The sequence below is a fragment of the Neolamprologus multifasciatus genome, chromosome 11, assembly GCF_963576455.1.
Source record: "Neolamprologus multifasciatus chromosome 11, fNeoMul1.2, whole genome shotgun sequence".
Lineage (NCBI taxonomy): Eukaryota > Metazoa > Chordata > Actinopteri > Cichliformes > Cichlidae > Neolamprologus > Neolamprologus multifasciatus.
In genome coordinates, this window is record NC_140449.1 from 1,912,220 (window position 1) to 1,929,923 (window position 17,704).

Consider the following 17,704-nt stretch of genomic DNA (forward strand, 5'->3'; position numbering starts at 1 on the left):
TCAGTACCACATACGAAAGTGACCCAGATCGGATTTGAAAATATCGGATTTGTGCCGTTCACACTGTCAGACCATGATCGGATATGGGTCGCATAGGGTCAAAAAAATCGGATTTGATGCACTTTCGCCTGCAGTGTGAACGTAGCCTTACTGCTCTAACATGCTGTAACATACTTCACTGTTCAAAGCATCAAGGGCTCCTTGATGTTTTGTAGTGGAACGATGGGAGCCAGTAGCTATTCCCGGCTGTGGTTGTTAAGGTAGTCCTCTAATTTTGGGACCTATCCTCTTTGCAACACTAACTGTTGCTGTCTTTTTCATTCTTATGAGCTGATGCACTTCCCCTGATATTGTCGCCACATCACTGCTAGTCTCTTTCTGTAACATGATCTACGACTTATGATTGGCACAGTTTTAGGAACAACAATTCCTTCTAGGAACAGATCTTTATACTGATTAAATATGATAAATGGAATGGTTACAAAGTTAAGTGCCCACATGAGATCTTAACTCCTCAATATGGAACAATCTCTTGTCCTATCAGGGTACAAATGCTAATTGATGTTAATGCTAATTAATGCCAAGAAAAGCGATGAGTACTCTAGCCTACAGCTTTACTATGATAATAAGGAGATATGCATCCCCAACATTCACAACACTGGAAATTGTTGTGAATCTCATGAGGCAATAACACGACTGGCTCTTAAGTTTATTGGTTCGGCTGTTGATTGATCGTTTTTTTGGTGATCATGGGTGGGACAACCGCCTTCTTACATGTGAAATAGATTTCTATTCAGGATTCTATGAGTTAATATTTAGTTTTGGTTGCTGTTATCATGCAATTGTAATAAAAGATTTTAGGATTTAGACAACTTTGAGCTAACAGTATGGTATGTCTCTTCTAGTGTCAATGGAAATTAGTTCAATTCAATTCAATGTTATTTATACAGCACCAAATCACAACAACAGTCACCTCAAGATGCTTTATATTGTAAGGTAGACCTTACAATAATAGATACAGAGAAAAACCCAACAATCATATGACCCCCTATGAGCAAGCACTTTGGCAACAGTGGGAAGGAAAAACTCCCTTTTAACAGGAAGAAACCTCCAGCAGAACCAGGCTCAGGGAGGGGCCCATCTGCTGCGACCGGGTGTACAAAATAACTCAAAATGACTGCAAAGACATACAAAACAATCAGAAATGCCACAGAAATACTACAAAGAAGCTATTTGTTGAATGACAAATGAGTTCGAGTGCATTATGCATCTCTAGATGCTGTCAAAGAACCAGTTTCCGTCAGCATTTCTGTTGCTCTGCGACGCTGCTGGCTTTTCTTCTTTATTCCTTTGTCAAAGAAATTTGCCAGCCTGACATGCCTAATTGAAGACTGCATACAAATAACACAATTTTCTTAATCATGCAAATGAGATTTTTAGGTTTTTATACATATGTGGTTCTTTTCAGAACCATAGAAGAAAAACAGCACAGAATGCGAAAGGTTTAATGAATGTGCACACAGATAAGATTTAATAAGTGTAATACGAGGCTTGACTGATTGCCTGCCAACTGTGAGAAGCGAATGAATTGTTTCAGCCCTGATTATGAAATTGTGTTATTTGTGCCGTCTGTGGTCATTTGGCTCAGGCAAACAAACCCACTTGATCTCAAACATTTCAAGTCCTTAATTAAAAAAAGATGGATAGTGGCTAATCTCTGGACCATCAGCCTTCAGAATCCCACTTCTAAATTCTGGACCTGTGTCTTTTGTTTCTTTGGCTTTTGTCCTATAATTTAAATAAATCTGCACAGGCTCTGGGATGGCATACTATATGTTCTGTAGGACATGGCATTTAAAATTTCTAGAAATTTGGATTTGCTCTATAAACCACTATCTGCCATCAGAATCAGTCATTAACAGGCTTTAACAGTCGACCTCAGATTAGGCTAATGGAATTTCGTTATATCACAGTTACAACACATGGCAAAATACAGTTCATGTTAATAATGAATGCTTCAATAATGTCAGAATAACTGCTTACAAAAGTGACTGTGTTGTAAAACGGGAACACACTATTAAAGATTATATGTGTCTTTAACCATGACTACCCTGACTCAGAGCAATTGTCTAATGGCCTCATAATGTTCTGCTTTCCCCTTGTCATAAAAGTTGACATTGTTAGAGCAGAAAACCAATGAAGTAAAGATACAGATGAATTAAAAGATTCATCTGATAAGCAGACTGACACCAGATTAATAACGGATTTAAAGGTGAAATTTTCTTACTTCTGGATTTGTGATCGATCCACTTATGCAGACCCAGCTGATATCTAGTAAACCCTCAGTTAAAGCGGTTGCATGCTTTGGCCAAGTGATGATCCAGCTCTGACAACTGGGTAATATTTTGGTACCACTGAACTCCCCCCACCAGTTATTCCTAAAAGAGGATGCAGTAAGACAAATGTAAAGTGAAGGTGGTTCATGCAGAACACTAGTAGAAAAAAAGACTAGTTCTGTAGTCAGGAGCCTTGCTGGGAGAGGTTCTTCAGACCACCTTACTGTCCAACTCAATTGTTTCACAGATAGAGCTTCACTTCTTCCTTGATCCCAGGGGGAAGTCTGATTTGTTTAGAGAAGCCCTCAGAAATGCTGAGCTTATTACTGCTGCAAGGATAGTGAGCTAACAGGAGGGTGGCTGGAAAGCAATGAAGACAGTGCAGATGTAGCAAACACTGCACCATCATTTAGGGATTTCCTGAAAGCATGGGATTTGGTTAAAGATGCATTACAAGGGAAGACGGTTGCATTGTGCTTTCAGGGCCATAAAAGCTTCTGATGCTTTACTGACTCTAAGCAGGTTTTCAGTCCCTGTTGTGTTCACGTGTTAAAATTATAGAAAAAGGACAGTTTTCTTCTGAAAGAACATTTTCTTAAAGCAACGCTTAAAGGGATTTGAAGACTAGAACATTAAGTATGTTTGTGCTCCCTTAAAGAATGCTACCTGAATAGCCTCCAGTGCTAAATCATCGTCCAGGTACTCATGGCTTGCGATTCATCTGACAGATGTAACCTCAGCTACATCGGCACACTGTTAGTCAGTCCCGGATCCCCAAGTTTTAATTGGCGGCAAACAATTCCATAATGACGGATACAACCATATGACAGTGCCCCACGGCCTGAGGCAAAAAGCCTCGATGAACAAAGAAAGTTAATAACCAGTATCTTGATACCTGTTATCGCTAACTGTTGTTTCAGGTTTGACCTGAAACCTATAGTTTTGATTTCTGCAGGTTTGTTCAGACCACAGACAAAGAATGTGAAAAGTCTCCAACTGTTAGAAAAAACAGAGGCTGGACAGTCAACATTATTTCGACCGCGTGCAATGAACTTGTGGTCTCACTGAAATGGTTGCTTCGAAGACCGGAAACAGGTTTGTGTCAACTCACGATTAGTTGCTTTGTGTGTTAAAATGTTGATAAAGTGGCAACGGGGACAAGTTGGCAATTGCAATGCGATGCAACATTGACTGTGATAAATCAGCAAAGCTCATAGATTTGACACAGAAAATGAGAAATTTCTTCACAGATCTACAAAATAGTTGCTGTGGTTGTAAAATGACATTTGGCAACTTTTCTTTTAATATAGGTATGTTATCAGAGTACAAGCAGCTGGCAACCAGGTGAATCATGCTGCAGAGATAGTTGTGCTCACTGGTGCGAGTCGACTAAGGCTACGTTCAGACTGCAGGCGAAAGCGCATCAAATCCGATTTTTTTGACCGTATGCGACTCATATGGTCTGACAGTGTGAACGGCACAAATCCGATATTTTCAAGTCCGATCTGGGTCACTTTCGTATGTGGTACTGAATCCGATACATATCCAATGTTTTACAAAGCGACTGCTGTTTGATGGTCATGTCGCATTAAATCCGTCTTTTACGTCACCGACACAAGACAGACGCCAATTATCAGCGCCGGAGAAGACATCGCGAACGCTTCCTGTCCATCCAGTGAAACTGTTGGGAAGACAACGTTGGAGAAACGTGAACATTTTATTTGTACTGTATAATCTGCAGATTCTGACAGAAATCTGCAACTATCCTTTGAAGCAGCGCTCCTCTAAAACAGCAATAAGGATCATTATTAGGTTATTTACATTATTATGTAAATAACAAAATAACTTAAAGCAAAATTGGGAAACGTGAAGTCCGAAGTCTTTATATTAGGGCCATCAGTCAAACAATACTGTTGGTCTGGGTCTAAACAGAGCGCGTTGTGTGTGACGTCTTCTTTTGCGCATGCGGCCGCGTTGAGCGTTCACACTAGAGCGCGTTTGCTGTCACATTTTATTTGTGGTGTGAACGAGCAGACAAAAAAATCGGATTTGATCAAAAAATCTTAATTGAGCATTAAGACCTGCAGTGTGAACGTAGCCTAAGACTGTATGCAATACGGTGGCAGTCTGTCTGCATTTAGAAATCAGACAGTTATTCACAAATCCTCACCAGCCTGTCTTAGACGCAATCGCCTTGCAATCGAAAGTGGTTACCAAGAGGTTGAGGGTCTCGCATGCCTAACCTTACCACAACTATTTGTGAAAATGTGAAAATAATTGGATTTTTCTTAGTCACAAGGAGGTCGCCATCCTACTTATCCTCTTGGGTGACTGAGCGAGGAGGAGGTGATCCACATACTTGATTGGCACGTATGCTTTCGTCAGAGTTACATTTAGTTATCAAAGCACTTTTCCTCATCACTGACAACAGCAGATGTTAGGACAGCATCCAGTGAGTTGAAGTTTCCCCTTTCCTAGCAGTTAGCTATGAACATGCTCACGTCTGTGCCTTCTTCTCTTCGAGCCACAGTTATTTCTTTCTCTGTGAAGTGCTGAGATGGTGAAGTGTCTAAAAGTTATCAGCTGACAATTAAATGAAAAGGAGCTCTTACAAGAAGACTTGGTAAAAAAAATTCTCTCTCCCTCCCAACCGACATTACACCTCCTCGATGATACAGCAGGGAGCCTCCAGATTTTAATATCTCTCAGACACTTGTAAATGTGTTCTGTGAAATCCTCCGAGGCGCCGCTTTTCTGGGTTACTGAACTCACCCTCTCATTTTGCCTTTTCATATCTCTTTCTTTTTCCTCCCGCAGCCCACCAGCCCCAAATTTGGAAAGGCAGACTCCTATGAAAAGCTGGAGAAACTGGGAGAGGGTTCATATGCTACAGTTTACAAAGGAAAGAGCAAGTAAGTAGCGTGGAATCACTGTCTAATCCAGTTACTCTTCTTTATAGTTGCTAGAAATCACTCATGGATGCAGCGAATATTACATTTAATTATACGAGAGCATTGCTGTGTGGGAATGAAACAATTCAATAGGTTTTATGTAAAATAATATTTCTTGTCTGCAAAGCTGTGCACCTCACAAATGCAATGTAATTTCCTTTATTTTAATCACTATAGGATGAATGTATTTACGCCATGATTCAATAGTCTTCGTTCACATTTCATGGTTTGCCGCTTTCCTTGCAAGTTTTGCTAATTAAATTCTTGAAAATGTACAAAACTCCACAGACTCTAATCTTCTCAGTAATGATGTTATTTGGCGTCACTCTTAAACTACAACAGCTTTGATTGGTGAGCTTCATTCAGTTGTAATCCCTTCGCCTTGTACCCGCGTCTCACTCCACTGCCGCCAAATTACATTTCTCTGGCTTAAATATCCTCGCTGTTCTCTGGCTTCACTCATTTTTAGAGTTTTCCTTTATTGTCGCAAAAAAAGAAACTGGATCAGTTTAGTATACATTGTGTGTGCTTCATGTTGCTGCCAGGGTGAATGGAAAACTAGTGGCTTTGAAGGTGATTCGACTACAAGAAGAAGAAGGAACACCCTTCACAGCCATAAGGGAAGGTAAGACGTTTACGTGCATAGAGGCACAGATACTAGGGTGCAACGATACACAAAATTCACGGTTCGGTTCGATACTTTGGTGTCACGGTTCAATATTTTTTCGATACAAAAAAATGTTCATGCCTTTTTAATTTGTCATTTATTAAAATTAGAAATATATATTTTAACTCAAAAGTACAGTTTTTAAATTTAATGTTGCTGAAACAACAAAGTAATAAAAAAATAAATAAATCTACCTGATCGAGAAATCCCTCATCTTTGGAAAAGAGAGTTTATTACAGAGAAACGTCTCTTTCCAAAATAAAAGCTCTACTATACGCTTCTTCTGGGCTATATTCTCAGCAGCATATTAAACATATCAGGTCCCCATAAGGAGAATCATGTGCTAACGGCTGTCTAAATGACTCGGGTAAAGTTTGTAGCATGCGTGCTTGTTGTTTTTGTCTGCTTCCACTTGTCTTTGCACTAGGATGATGTCGGAGTAAATGTGCAGTCATATTCGTTGTGTTCCCACTAGTGCTGTCAGCGTTAATCTTGTTGAAATGACGTTAACGCCACAACACGGCAAATCTCCGTTAACGAGCTACCGCGGATCGCCCCGTGCGTGGGGCTGGACGGCGAACAGTTAACGAGCTAACTGCGCTAACGCACTAGTTCCCACCCATGTAATTGAGCATTGCTGGCACATCCAACATACTGTTTTACTTTAGTCCATGACGCGCTTACCTTCAGGGTCATACGTCACATGAAAACCAAAATAGTTCCAAACGGCACATCTGAATGAGGGTGGGGGAGGTTCAATTTGCCATGTTGCAACGAGCTTAGCTTCTGTCTTGCTAGCTTGCGCTGCGCTCAGTGGATCTGCGCTCGACAGTGCAGCTTAGGCGGAGTAGTCGAACGCAGATCCACTGAGCGCTCAACACAGACAGCATCGTCAGAAGAAAAGTTGATCAAATAAATTAAAAATTTTGTATTGTTCGATACATATGCGTACCGAACCGAAAGCTCTGTATCGAACGGTTCAATATCGATACGAGTATCGTTGCACCCCTAACAGATACCATTTTTTTTCTATATTAATAGTTTCACTTTCTGTCTTACATAAGCTACTTTAATATCACTACGATATCTCAGTTCAGCCCAGAACTGCAAGTGGTAAGGGCAAGGCCGTGTCCTCATATACCTCAACAGTCATAAACTGTAAATATCATGAAATAGGGACAGTTTAAAACTCCAGTCAGTGTTAACTTTCCCTACCTGATCAGAAACCCGTTAAACTGTCTGTGTGGAACTAGAGAAAGCAGATGAGTTTAAATACCTGGGGACAGTCATCCAAAGCGATGGACAGGGAGCATATGGAAGAGGGCCTGGAGGAGTGGCGGCATTGTCTGGAGAGAAGAAGAATAAAAGTCAGTAGAAGCAAAACAGAACACATTTGAATAAGAGAGCGAGACCGGTGTGTGGTCACCCATCTGAAGCAATGGACAGTGCACAAGACAGGCGAAGGCTAAGATGGTTTGGACATTTACAGAGGAGAGAGTGGATATGCTGGGCAATGGAGGTTAAAGATGGACCTACCAAAAAAGAACCAAAGATGGAGACTACAGAGGAGATTCATGGACGTGGTGAAGAAGGACATGCAGACAGCTGATTTGGTTAAAGAGGATGCTAGAGACAGGGTGAGATGGAGGCAACTGATCCAGTCTGGTGGGAGCAGAAAAAATGCTACTACCATTTGGACATCTCTTAGTCCTCTAATAAGAAGAAATCTGTTCAGTGGATCAAGGCTAATTTGTACTTTTCAGCATTCACTCCTAAAAGTATTTCAGTGTAAGGATCATGTGTTTGGTGGATCTCTGGTGCTTGGGGGAGTGAGCTCTGCTTGAACGGGACTGGAGATGGGATGTCGGTTCTTAGCTGAACCAAGACATTGGAAAAACTCAAAGTTTGCTATTAGCTAACAATTCAATTCAATTTTTTCAATTCAATTTTATTTATATAGCACCAAATCACAACAAAAGTCGCCTCAAGGCGCTTCATAGATACAGAGAAAAACCCAACAATCATATGACCCCCTATGAGCAGCACTTTGGCGACAGTGGGAAGGAAAAACTCCCTTTTAACAGGAAGAAACCTCCAGCAGAACCAGGCTCAGGGAGGGGCGGGGCCATCTGCTGTTATTGGTTGGGGTGAGAGAAGGAAGACAGGATAAAGACATGCTCTGGAAGAGAGACAGAGGTTAATAACAGATATGATTCAATACAGAGAGGTCTATTAATACATAGTGAGTGAGAAAGGTGACTGGAAAGGAAAAACTCAATGCATCATGGGAATCCCCCGGCAGCCTACGTCTATTGCAGCATAACTAAGGGAGGATTCAGGGTCACCTGGTCCAGCCCTAACTATATGCTATAACTATATATAACTATATGCTATAACAGGTATATCATGTGAATTGTCTTGTTACAATATGAAGTGCTTAACTCACAGCTTGTAGGGTTTAAAATGATAAACTTTGTCCTGTATGTATAGAAGTTCAGAGCTCGTCCTTGCTTGGCTTGGTTTGTCCTGTCACTTCGTTTTACAGAGTCCACTGAAAGAAGATACAGTCACCTCCACGGGAGGAACTGGTATTTAAATTTAGATGAGAACGTGATGCTGTCTGTTTGATCTGCTTATGATCCAGGTCTGATAAAGTAAGAGCTAGGCTCCTCACAGACACAGTTAAAACTCTCCCTATGAGAAGATCAGAAAGGTAATTTGAAATTGAACTAATTCAGCAATTACTGAGCAGTGAGCTTAGAGCACAGATATGTGAGCGGCATTACAGACTGCTGCTGAATAAAGTAATGCACACAGAGTATAAGACAGCTGTGAGTGTGTGTTCGTGCAAAAGTCGACACACTCGAGCCATTACCACCGATGTGTGTGTGAGGCAGGGAGAGAGGGGGTTGGATCTTCAAACTGGTGACAGGATCTTTGAGGTATCAGACTGTAGCTTTAACTTCCTGCTGAGAGGAGCCTTGCCTTTGATCTGCTTATGTGATTTTGTGTTTTTTACCTTCAGGTACTCATACAGAATGAATATATTGATGAGGCCTTATCACTTGCTGCCTCTCAGAGGTTCTGTCTGTCCTCTGTGTCCTTGGAACAGAACTTTTTGTTTGCTAAATGAATCAGTTTGTTAAATGTCTGAAAATTCCATTTATGCTATATAATAAAAATTAAATACTTTAAATTCAACTAAAATACAATAATATTTTAACTTAAAGAGTATATAAAGGACAGCATACAGTCACCAACTCTGCTGACCTAGCTAGCTAGCTTTAGCAGGAAGCACGCTGTTATTTTTCCAGTTTAACATAAACTGACAACATGAGCTTCCCCCTTATTTATATGGAAGGGAATGCTAAATGACCAAAATGTGAGCTCCTCAGAATTTGTTTTGCATTTCAAGGTGATAAGTAAAATAAAAACAAAATAAAGAACAGCTTAAACGTAGCATTAGTTTTAGCTAGCTCTGGCTAGCTTAGAAGCTAACATTCCTAGAGTGATATAGTGCACGGATTTAAGGTAGAATATTATCTCTTTAATGTGTAGTTAGCTTTTTTTTTTTCTTTTAGAAAGAAAACTAGTCTTATACTGACAAAGGTTGGGGTAATTTGCATGCGGAGAAAATTTGTCACTTGTTCCAGATGGGTTGAATTTCTTGTATTAGCCCCTTTCATTACTTAGTGCTTCCAGTGGCTACAGGCCAAGCAGTTTTGTGGTGATAATCTAATGCCAGCTTTTATGCAAAAGCTCTAATTTGATGGAACTGCTTTTAGATTGAAAACCAGCATTGGTGGAAAAAAGTAAATTAGAAGCTCGTAGAAGTCGTTTGTTGTGTCTGAGATTTTTTGTAAGGTAGTTCAATCTGAAATCAGAATATCTCGTATTAAATGTTAAAAAAGTAAACTTGTTCAATTTGTTACTAAATTAACTTGACTGTGATGTCAAAGCTATAAAATGTCCCCACCAAAAACTGAAAATGCGTTGTGTATTATTTGCACAATGCTCACCGTGCTCTATTCAAGCTGTGACTTCAATCAAGTAATGTAAATGTGCTCATCATACCCAGCCTCCCAACTAAGACTCTTTAAGCTTCGCCGCTGTAACGATTTGATCATCTTCCCAGCATATCTCCCTCCTAATTAACAATAAGTCTTACGTCATGAACATGTTGACAAATGAGTGTGAGAACTTTGAGTAGTAAATCCACCCCGTGTTTTCTCTTTGTGTTTTAATCTTTTCCTGATCCCCTGTATGTGATGAGGAATTCTAATAATGCAGCTAATGAAAGCATAACACAGTTCCCTGGTATCAACTCTCTGCCTCTTTCTGTTACGTTTTGTTTCTGCAGCATCTCTTCTGAAAGGCCTGAAGCATGCTAACATCGTCCTCCTTCATGACATCATCCACACCAAGGAAACCCTAACTCTGGTTTTTGAATATGTGGTGAGTCTGCACACTGAGATCACCCATTTGGAGTCTTTACGGGGGGACTGTGGAGGTTTAAAATTAGATCAAGAATCTGTTTTTAGCATTCAAAAGAAAACATTTTCAAAGAACAGAGGTCAGCGCTTATGTGTTTCTTTAGTTTGATTGATTTGATCCCAGTACATCCTTGCTGATTGAGTTTCAGTTTTTAATACTCTCCCGCTAGAAACATGAGCTGTAGATATTTTGATTGGCATACTCTTAGTTTTAGGGCACTTGAGGAATGTTAAAGCAGCTAGGGCTTTTTCCGTTCTTTGCTCCATAGGATGGCAGCCAGGTCCACCACAGCCTGGTCTGTCTGTGCCTGCAACAGGAAGCCAAGCGGGCATTTTATTGGAAGGTCATGGTTTTAGCATGTTTCCACAACTGTCCCGTCAAATACTGCGGGCACAAATAACAGAAATAATATTCTGTTGATGCATTTATGGCCAGTGGGAATGCTCTGACTCGACAACACTGTTAAAGCCAAGTAAAGGGAGGTTACTCACCAGAAACCTCTGGAACAGCACAGTTTACCAAATGAAGATCATTAGATTAGCCGAAACAAACTGACTCACCCACAAAAAAAGCAACAGCATTAAGTATCTGTTAATGATGGCACATGCCAAGGCAAATATTTGCTGGTGTGACAGTCGTTTGTGGTCTTTATCTTTAAATGGGCAGGCGAAATAATATCTGAGCTGGAGGATTTCCAGGGTCGTGAGGACGATCTACTTAAAATATTTTTGTTTGGTGAGCGAAAGACAAATCGTGACAGAGTGATGTCTTGTCAAGCCACCATCAGATACTCAGAAAACCATGAGTAACAGCAGCGGTCCCCAACCCCCGGGCCTCGGACTGGTACCGGTCCGTGAGTCGTTTGGTACCGGGCCGCGAGAGTTGAGGCTCAGGTGTGAAATGTATATTTTTCAGGGTTTTTATCGGTTTTCAGAGTTATTTTGTTATCGTTTTTATCGTTTACTCGGTTTTCCTGGGTCTTTTCACGTGTGTTATGAATAAATTTTCTTTTTTTCGGTACCGGTACTAGTTTTATTTTGTTGTATTTATCCGCAATACCTTAAAGGCCGGTCCGTGAAAATATTGTCGGGCATAAACCGGTCCGTGGCGCAAAAAAGGTTGGGGACCGCTGAGTAACAGTGTAGACAGGGCAGAACAAATGTGTGCATCTAACTTCACTGCACCAGGAGATTACCCTATTTTTCGGACCATAAGGTGCACCTTATGGTCCGAAAAACCTTTTATAGAATTTAATTTGTTCTGATAACATCTCGTCTCCTATTTTTCATCTCATTTTTATTTGTTGATGAAAGTTTTATTTCATTTTATCCAAGTTTTTGTCCTTGTGCTTCAGGGTTAGGGTTTATTTTAGGGTTTTTTCGTTTTTGCCTTGTTTTCATCATAAAAGAAACATGTTGACAAAAACATTGGCAAAAATTATTGGTCCACAAAATTCACAGTGGGTTCCAGTCACAATCTAATGCTGAGTAATACTGGTACTTCTAGTGGACTGGATACTTATAAAATATATGTCAGTGATCATTTTTCCAAATATGGATAACTGTAGTCAACAAAAAACTGATATTTTTCTTGTACTTATTGGCATGGCTTCGTTCTAGCGACATCAAGACCCCATCGCAGCAAAGAGACTTTTGTTGTGACGGGGTCAGTGTCACTGATAGTGTCACAAGACTTCATCGACAACATGTTGCAGAGATTTTCATATATGAGAGAGGCAAACAAACGCGTGTCAGCCATCAGCTGACGCAAGATTGTTTTGAGAAAAGCTTATCTGCCAGAATCCCGGCTGACCTCAATTACATCACCTACACCAACCGTTTAGTGTTTAGTTGGAAAGCAACCACACTGCCAGGAGAAGTAAAAGAAGCAGACATGACAACCTCCTTATAAGTATGTGAAACTGAAACTAGCTACATACTTGTAAGGATTGGTGACCACATCTGTCACAGTTACAGGATTATTCCATTCAATTCAATTCAATTAAATTTTATTTATATAGCGCCAAATCACAACAAAAGTCGCCTCAAGGCGCTTCATAGATACAGAGAAAAACCCAACAATCATATGACCCCCTATGAGCAGCACTTTGGCGACAGTGGGAAGGAAAAACTCCCTTTTAACAGGAAGAAACCTCCAGCAGAACCAGGCTCAGGGAGGGGCGGGGCCATCTGCTGTTATTGGTTGGGGTGAGAGAAGGAAGACAGGATAAAGACATGCTGTGGAAGAGAGACAGAGGTTAATAACAGATATGATTCAATACAGAGAGGTCTGGTAACACATAGTGAGTGAGAAAGGTGACTGGAAAGGAAAAACTCAATGCATCATGGGAATCCCCCGGCAGCCTACATCTATTGCAGCATAACTAAGGGAGGATTCAGGGTCACCTGGTCCAGCCCTAACTATATGCTTTAGCAAAAAGGAAAGTTTTAAGCCTAATCTTAAAAGTAGAGATAGTGTCTGTCTCCTGAATCCAAACTGGAAGCTGGTTCCACAGAAGAGGGGCCTGAAAACTGAAGGCTCTGCCTCCCATTCTACTTTTTTCCACTGACAGTATTGTTTCATCCAACTGAACCGACTGCACTTCTGCCGCCTGTCCAAACAAGTTCAAAGAATAATATTCAAATGTTGTGCAGCAAGGGCCAAAACTTGATTAGGACGTTTTTCTAATTAATAAGGAAAGTCTCCAGTGTCTACAAAGGAAATAGAGTAGGAGTGTACTACAAGGACAAAAAGTTTTCAACGCAGTTTTGGACAGATCTGAACCCACGTTGTTCAGAACAGTCTCATCTTGTCTTAGCCTTTACCGTGCACCAGCTGACAGCAGCTTCTGATGGGCTCATTTATATTCATGCTGAGTGAGGCTCAACCAGCTTACTCAGCTTTCCTTCTCTACTACATTTATTAGACTGGGGATGGTGGAATGCCCCCTGTTGGTAGATTTGACACATGTCAAAGGGTTTGGCTTCTGAAACGAGGATGGAGCCCAGCGGGTTGTGTTTAAATGAAGAATGAGAAAAAAGCTCAGTTTGCCTTTAAAGGTGAAACAGGGACGTCTCATCCTAAGTGGTTATGCACACTTTTCACTAATACAGGACATCTTTCAATCATGATGCCACACAGTCCTTTAACAACGAGGGATTACCCCGGTTTCCCTGCGCCCGGTGGTTATTTATTTGACTAGGATGCTAAATTGTGTTGATGTTGATATATCATCTTGTGTTCAGTGCTCTAATAGCTTGAGCTTCCCCAAAAATCCATTCGTTGTTCTCCTCTCAAAGCTAATGGTGAATGACAGGATGCAGGGGAAATGCACAGAGCGAGAGGACAGACGACTGACATGAAAAGCAATGACAAATACGCTGTGTGTGTGCTGAGGCGTCTTTGTGAATTATTCAGCAGAGGAGGTTCTGTGGTTTGGCCAGCAGTAGGGGACTGTAAATATTAGTGTGGTTTCATAGTCACTGCCTCCATCCACAAATCTGTTCTCAAAGCACAGAGGTGGAGGGCAGACAGGCTGGGTGCATGTCTGATTTTCTGATAAGAATATCAATTCAGCTCATACGATAAACTCTGGCATAAAATAAGCCACATGTCTTCTTCCTGGGGACATACGCTAAAGCAGTGTGTGGACCAAGAACTGCATCTGCTTTGAGCTTGATTGGACCAATCAGAATTTACAGGCACACAAAAAATTGGCAGATAGCAAAAATGTACATAACTTAGACCCAAACATAGAGTCCTGCTCAACGTTTTAGAGCCGCCCATTGTTTCTTCATATTTTTCTAGTCAAACATGCAAACATATATTCATTCAGTTTCAATTTTACTTCATTTATAAAGCGTTAAATTGCAACAACAGGAGCCTGAAGACAATATTGAACAACACCAACAATTAGACAACCACCTATGAGCAAGCTTCCTGTTAAAAGGAAAAGCTTTTAACAGGAAGAAACCTCCGGCAGAACCAGGTTTAGGAAGGGGCGGAGCCATGTGCCGTGACCAGTGTTGGGAAGGTTACTTTTAAAATGTATTCCATTACAGATTACAGAATACATGCCCCAAAATGTATTCTGTAACGTATTCCGTTACGTTACTCAATGAGAGTAACGTATTCTGAATACTTTGGATTACTTAATATATTATCATGCTGTTTACAACTACATGAATGTACTATTGCTGTGATTTATTACTGTTACTGAAGGTCCGCGGCTCCGAACCGTAGTAAAGGGACCTCTGGCTAATACGGTGGGTTCTGTGTCGGCTCGTAGCCGAAAACTAGCTTTACTTTGTTGTCTGGGTCAACTTAGCTAGCAGAGACAGAGAGAGGCGTTGAAAGGCTGCTCCAACAGAACTTATTGTTTCAGAGGAAAACACGAACACGGTGTACAGTCGAGTCTTAATAGCTTACTTACAGCTGGGCTCGTCAGGCTCTCTTCTTGGCTGCAGTGGTTATTATTATATTTACATGCTTCCAGCTCCCGTTTCTGCTCGATGACAGCTCGTACTTTTCCTTTTTCTCCCTCCCTCGCTCACAGACACATAACGTGTATGGCAGTCCATTCTCCCTGCAGCACGGACTACACTGCCCATGATGCTACATTCTTTAGAGCTATACCTGTAGCATTCTGCCTATTAGCTTAGCACAACAACAACAACAACAGGCGCTCTCTCACCCAGGAAACACGCAGAGAGAGAGAGCGTCACCCTGTAACCATGGCAACCGTAACGCTGCCGCCTGGAACAACAGAACGTAGCTGTCAAACAAAACCCAAACAGGCCTGACCCACCACAATATGAAACAGGGAAGTACCGCCGTGTAATCCATTTATTTCAACAAAGTAACTGTATTCTAAATACCACCTTTTTAAACGGTAACTGTAACGGAATACAGTTACTCATATTTTGTATTTTAAATACGTAACGGCGGTACATGTATTCCGTTACTCCCCAACACTGGCCGTGACTAGTCGGGATAAGGGGAGCGAGACAGGACAAAGACATGTACATGGAAATACAGCTCATTACAATTCTAATCACCTGGAAAGTCATTTTTGATGTGATGACCTTCATACGTCAACATTCCTGGACTCTCTTAGACAAGCTCTCCTATAATTGTTTTAAGTGGTCTTCAGGAATAGTTTTCCAGGCTTCTTGAAGTTCTTCTGTGGATGTTCTTCTACTTTATTAATTGGGATGTGATTCCATGACTCATAGTGTTCCATGGTAGGTTTTTCTATCCAGGTCTGTTATTACTTCCCTGCTGTGTGTTTGGGATTATTGCCATGCTGAAAAATGAAGCATTTGACAATCATAATATTTATTGATATTACTGGATGTTGGATTAATTTGACAGCACTTTACTGCGTTCAAAATTCCATCCATTTTGACAAGAATTTTGACATTTCAACCAGTAGCCCCACTGGTTGAAATGCACCCAAACCATAACAGAACCTCCAACATGTTTGAAATATTTCTGTAGATATTCACAGTTGTGCCTCTGAAATGTTGACTCTGAAAATAAAACGGTTGAGCTGCAAACGAGTATAATATGGCATTCAGTGACAATGGCTGGTCTCTAGCCACATGCATGGCTGCCCCTCCCTATGCCCGATTTCGCTGCAGGTCAACTGCAAGTGACAAATAAAGGCTTCGATCAATTCAATCAATCACAGTGTAAAATGTACATACATAAAATGATGATGTCTTTCTCAATGATTGTATTCAAGATGGTGGGTCAACATGGTGGCACCCATGAAACGGCGCCTGCTCCTATGTATTTTTAATGGATTACTCCAAAAGTTTTTGACAGTGCATCAATATATATTTAAGAGTTCAGTTTCCTTTTTTCTATCAAATAACCCAAAAAATGACTGTAAGGAAAAAATATGATGATTACGTGATATCCAAGATGCCCATATATTGTGTTAGACCAGCGGTCCCCAACCCCCGGGCCTCGGACCGGTACCAGTCCGTGAGTCGTTTGGTACCAGGCCACGAGAGTTGAGGCTCAGGTGTGAAATGTGTGGTTTTCAGGGTTTTTAATCGGTTTTCAGCGTTATTTTGTTATCGTTTTTATCGTTAACTCGGTTTTCCTGGGTCTTTTCACGTGTGTTATGAATAAATCTTCTCTTTTTTCTGTACCAGTACTAGTTTTATTTTGTTGTATTTATCCGCGACACCTTAAAGGCCGGTCCGTGAAAATATTGTCGGGCATAAACCGGTCCGTGGCGCAAAAAAGGTTGGAGACCGCTGTGTTAGACCACCTAACTTCTAGCATTTAACTTTCTTTTATACTGCTTTGTACAATAAAATCACAGTAACATCTAGTTGGTCCCAATTTCTAGAGCTGTTTTTGCTCCAAAGCATTTGCGTATGCTAAGGTGTGCTTGGTGGTAACCACTTTAGATAATCTTTAAGGAACCTTACGTGCTATATAAATAAATTGCTTGCTTGCTTACCTTTAAAACCTTCACACTAACACTGGGATGTTCTTGCCTTTTGTCCTCACCCAGCACACAGACCTGTGTCAGTACATGGACAAACACCCTGGAGGACTGCATCCAGACAACGTCAAGGTACAGTATGAAGGATTATGCTGCTCACAATGACCTTGTTGTTTCTTAAAGCCAGCAGTGTGTTCCTTACATATAAAGAAATGCTATTCTGATCCACCGTGAGCAGATAACTGGAAACAGGCAGCTGTTTAACTCTGAAACAAAGAGTCTAGTGTGGTGGTTACTACTGACTGGGGTTGGAACATCTTGGCTGATGGGAAGAAAAATCTGTGGGACTGTGACGCGATTCAGTTAGGAAAAGAAGAAGTGTGTTGTTGTTTTTTCCTTTTCCTCATCATTGAAGAATTTTTAGATTTCAGATGGTAGGAAATGTGGAGCCTTTGCCCCTTTAGTAGACAGCTTACAGGCTACAGTTTGCCAGCACAGTCAACATCTGTCACCTGTCAGCTTACCTGATTTAGCTGAATCCAGCTGAGCGTCAGGTGAGTGGGACAAGGAAATCTGGACGTTACGTTATCCCTCCGATCACTGACAGAAACTAAAATGTGTTTTTGATAGTTAAGTCAAAACGTGTCTTTTGTAATGCCCTTTCCTATTTTTTACAGAGTTTCATAGAAAAATTTCAATGTGGTGTCAGATTGTAGAACTGTGTTTATATTTTAATGTGAAACACTGTAATATACAGACGACATTGACATAATTTGTCACCGTCACTTAGTGC

The 17,704-nt window shown here is 40.9% G+C and overlaps 1 protein-coding gene and 1 long non-coding RNA gene across 7 annotated transcripts in view; both read left to right on the plus strand.

Annotated features, from left to right (window-relative positions):
* Positions 1-17,704, plus strand: part of cdk14 (cyclin dependent kinase 14) — a 267,760-nt gene that overhangs the window by 92,453 nt on the left and 157,603 nt on the right. For all 6 annotated transcript variants that reach the window (XM_085176729.1, XM_085176730.1, XM_085176731.1 and 3 more), the window contains 4 exons: positions 5,154-5,248; positions 5,833-5,912; positions 10,315-10,409; positions 16,981-17,043. In XM_085176729.1, coding sequence (XP_085032855.1) covers positions 5,154-5,248; positions 5,833-5,912; positions 10,315-10,409; positions 16,981-17,043 — 333 coding nt within the window. The remainder of the gene's footprint in view (positions 1-5,153; positions 5,249-5,832; positions 5,913-10,314; positions 10,410-16,980; positions 17,044-17,704) is intronic.
* On the plus strand, positions 10,416-15,890 carry LOC146507555 (uncharacterized). The gene is made up of 2 exons (XR_014876775.1): positions 10,416-13,071; positions 13,107-15,890. It is a non-coding gene; the product is annotated as an uncharacterized LOC146507555 (long non-coding RNA).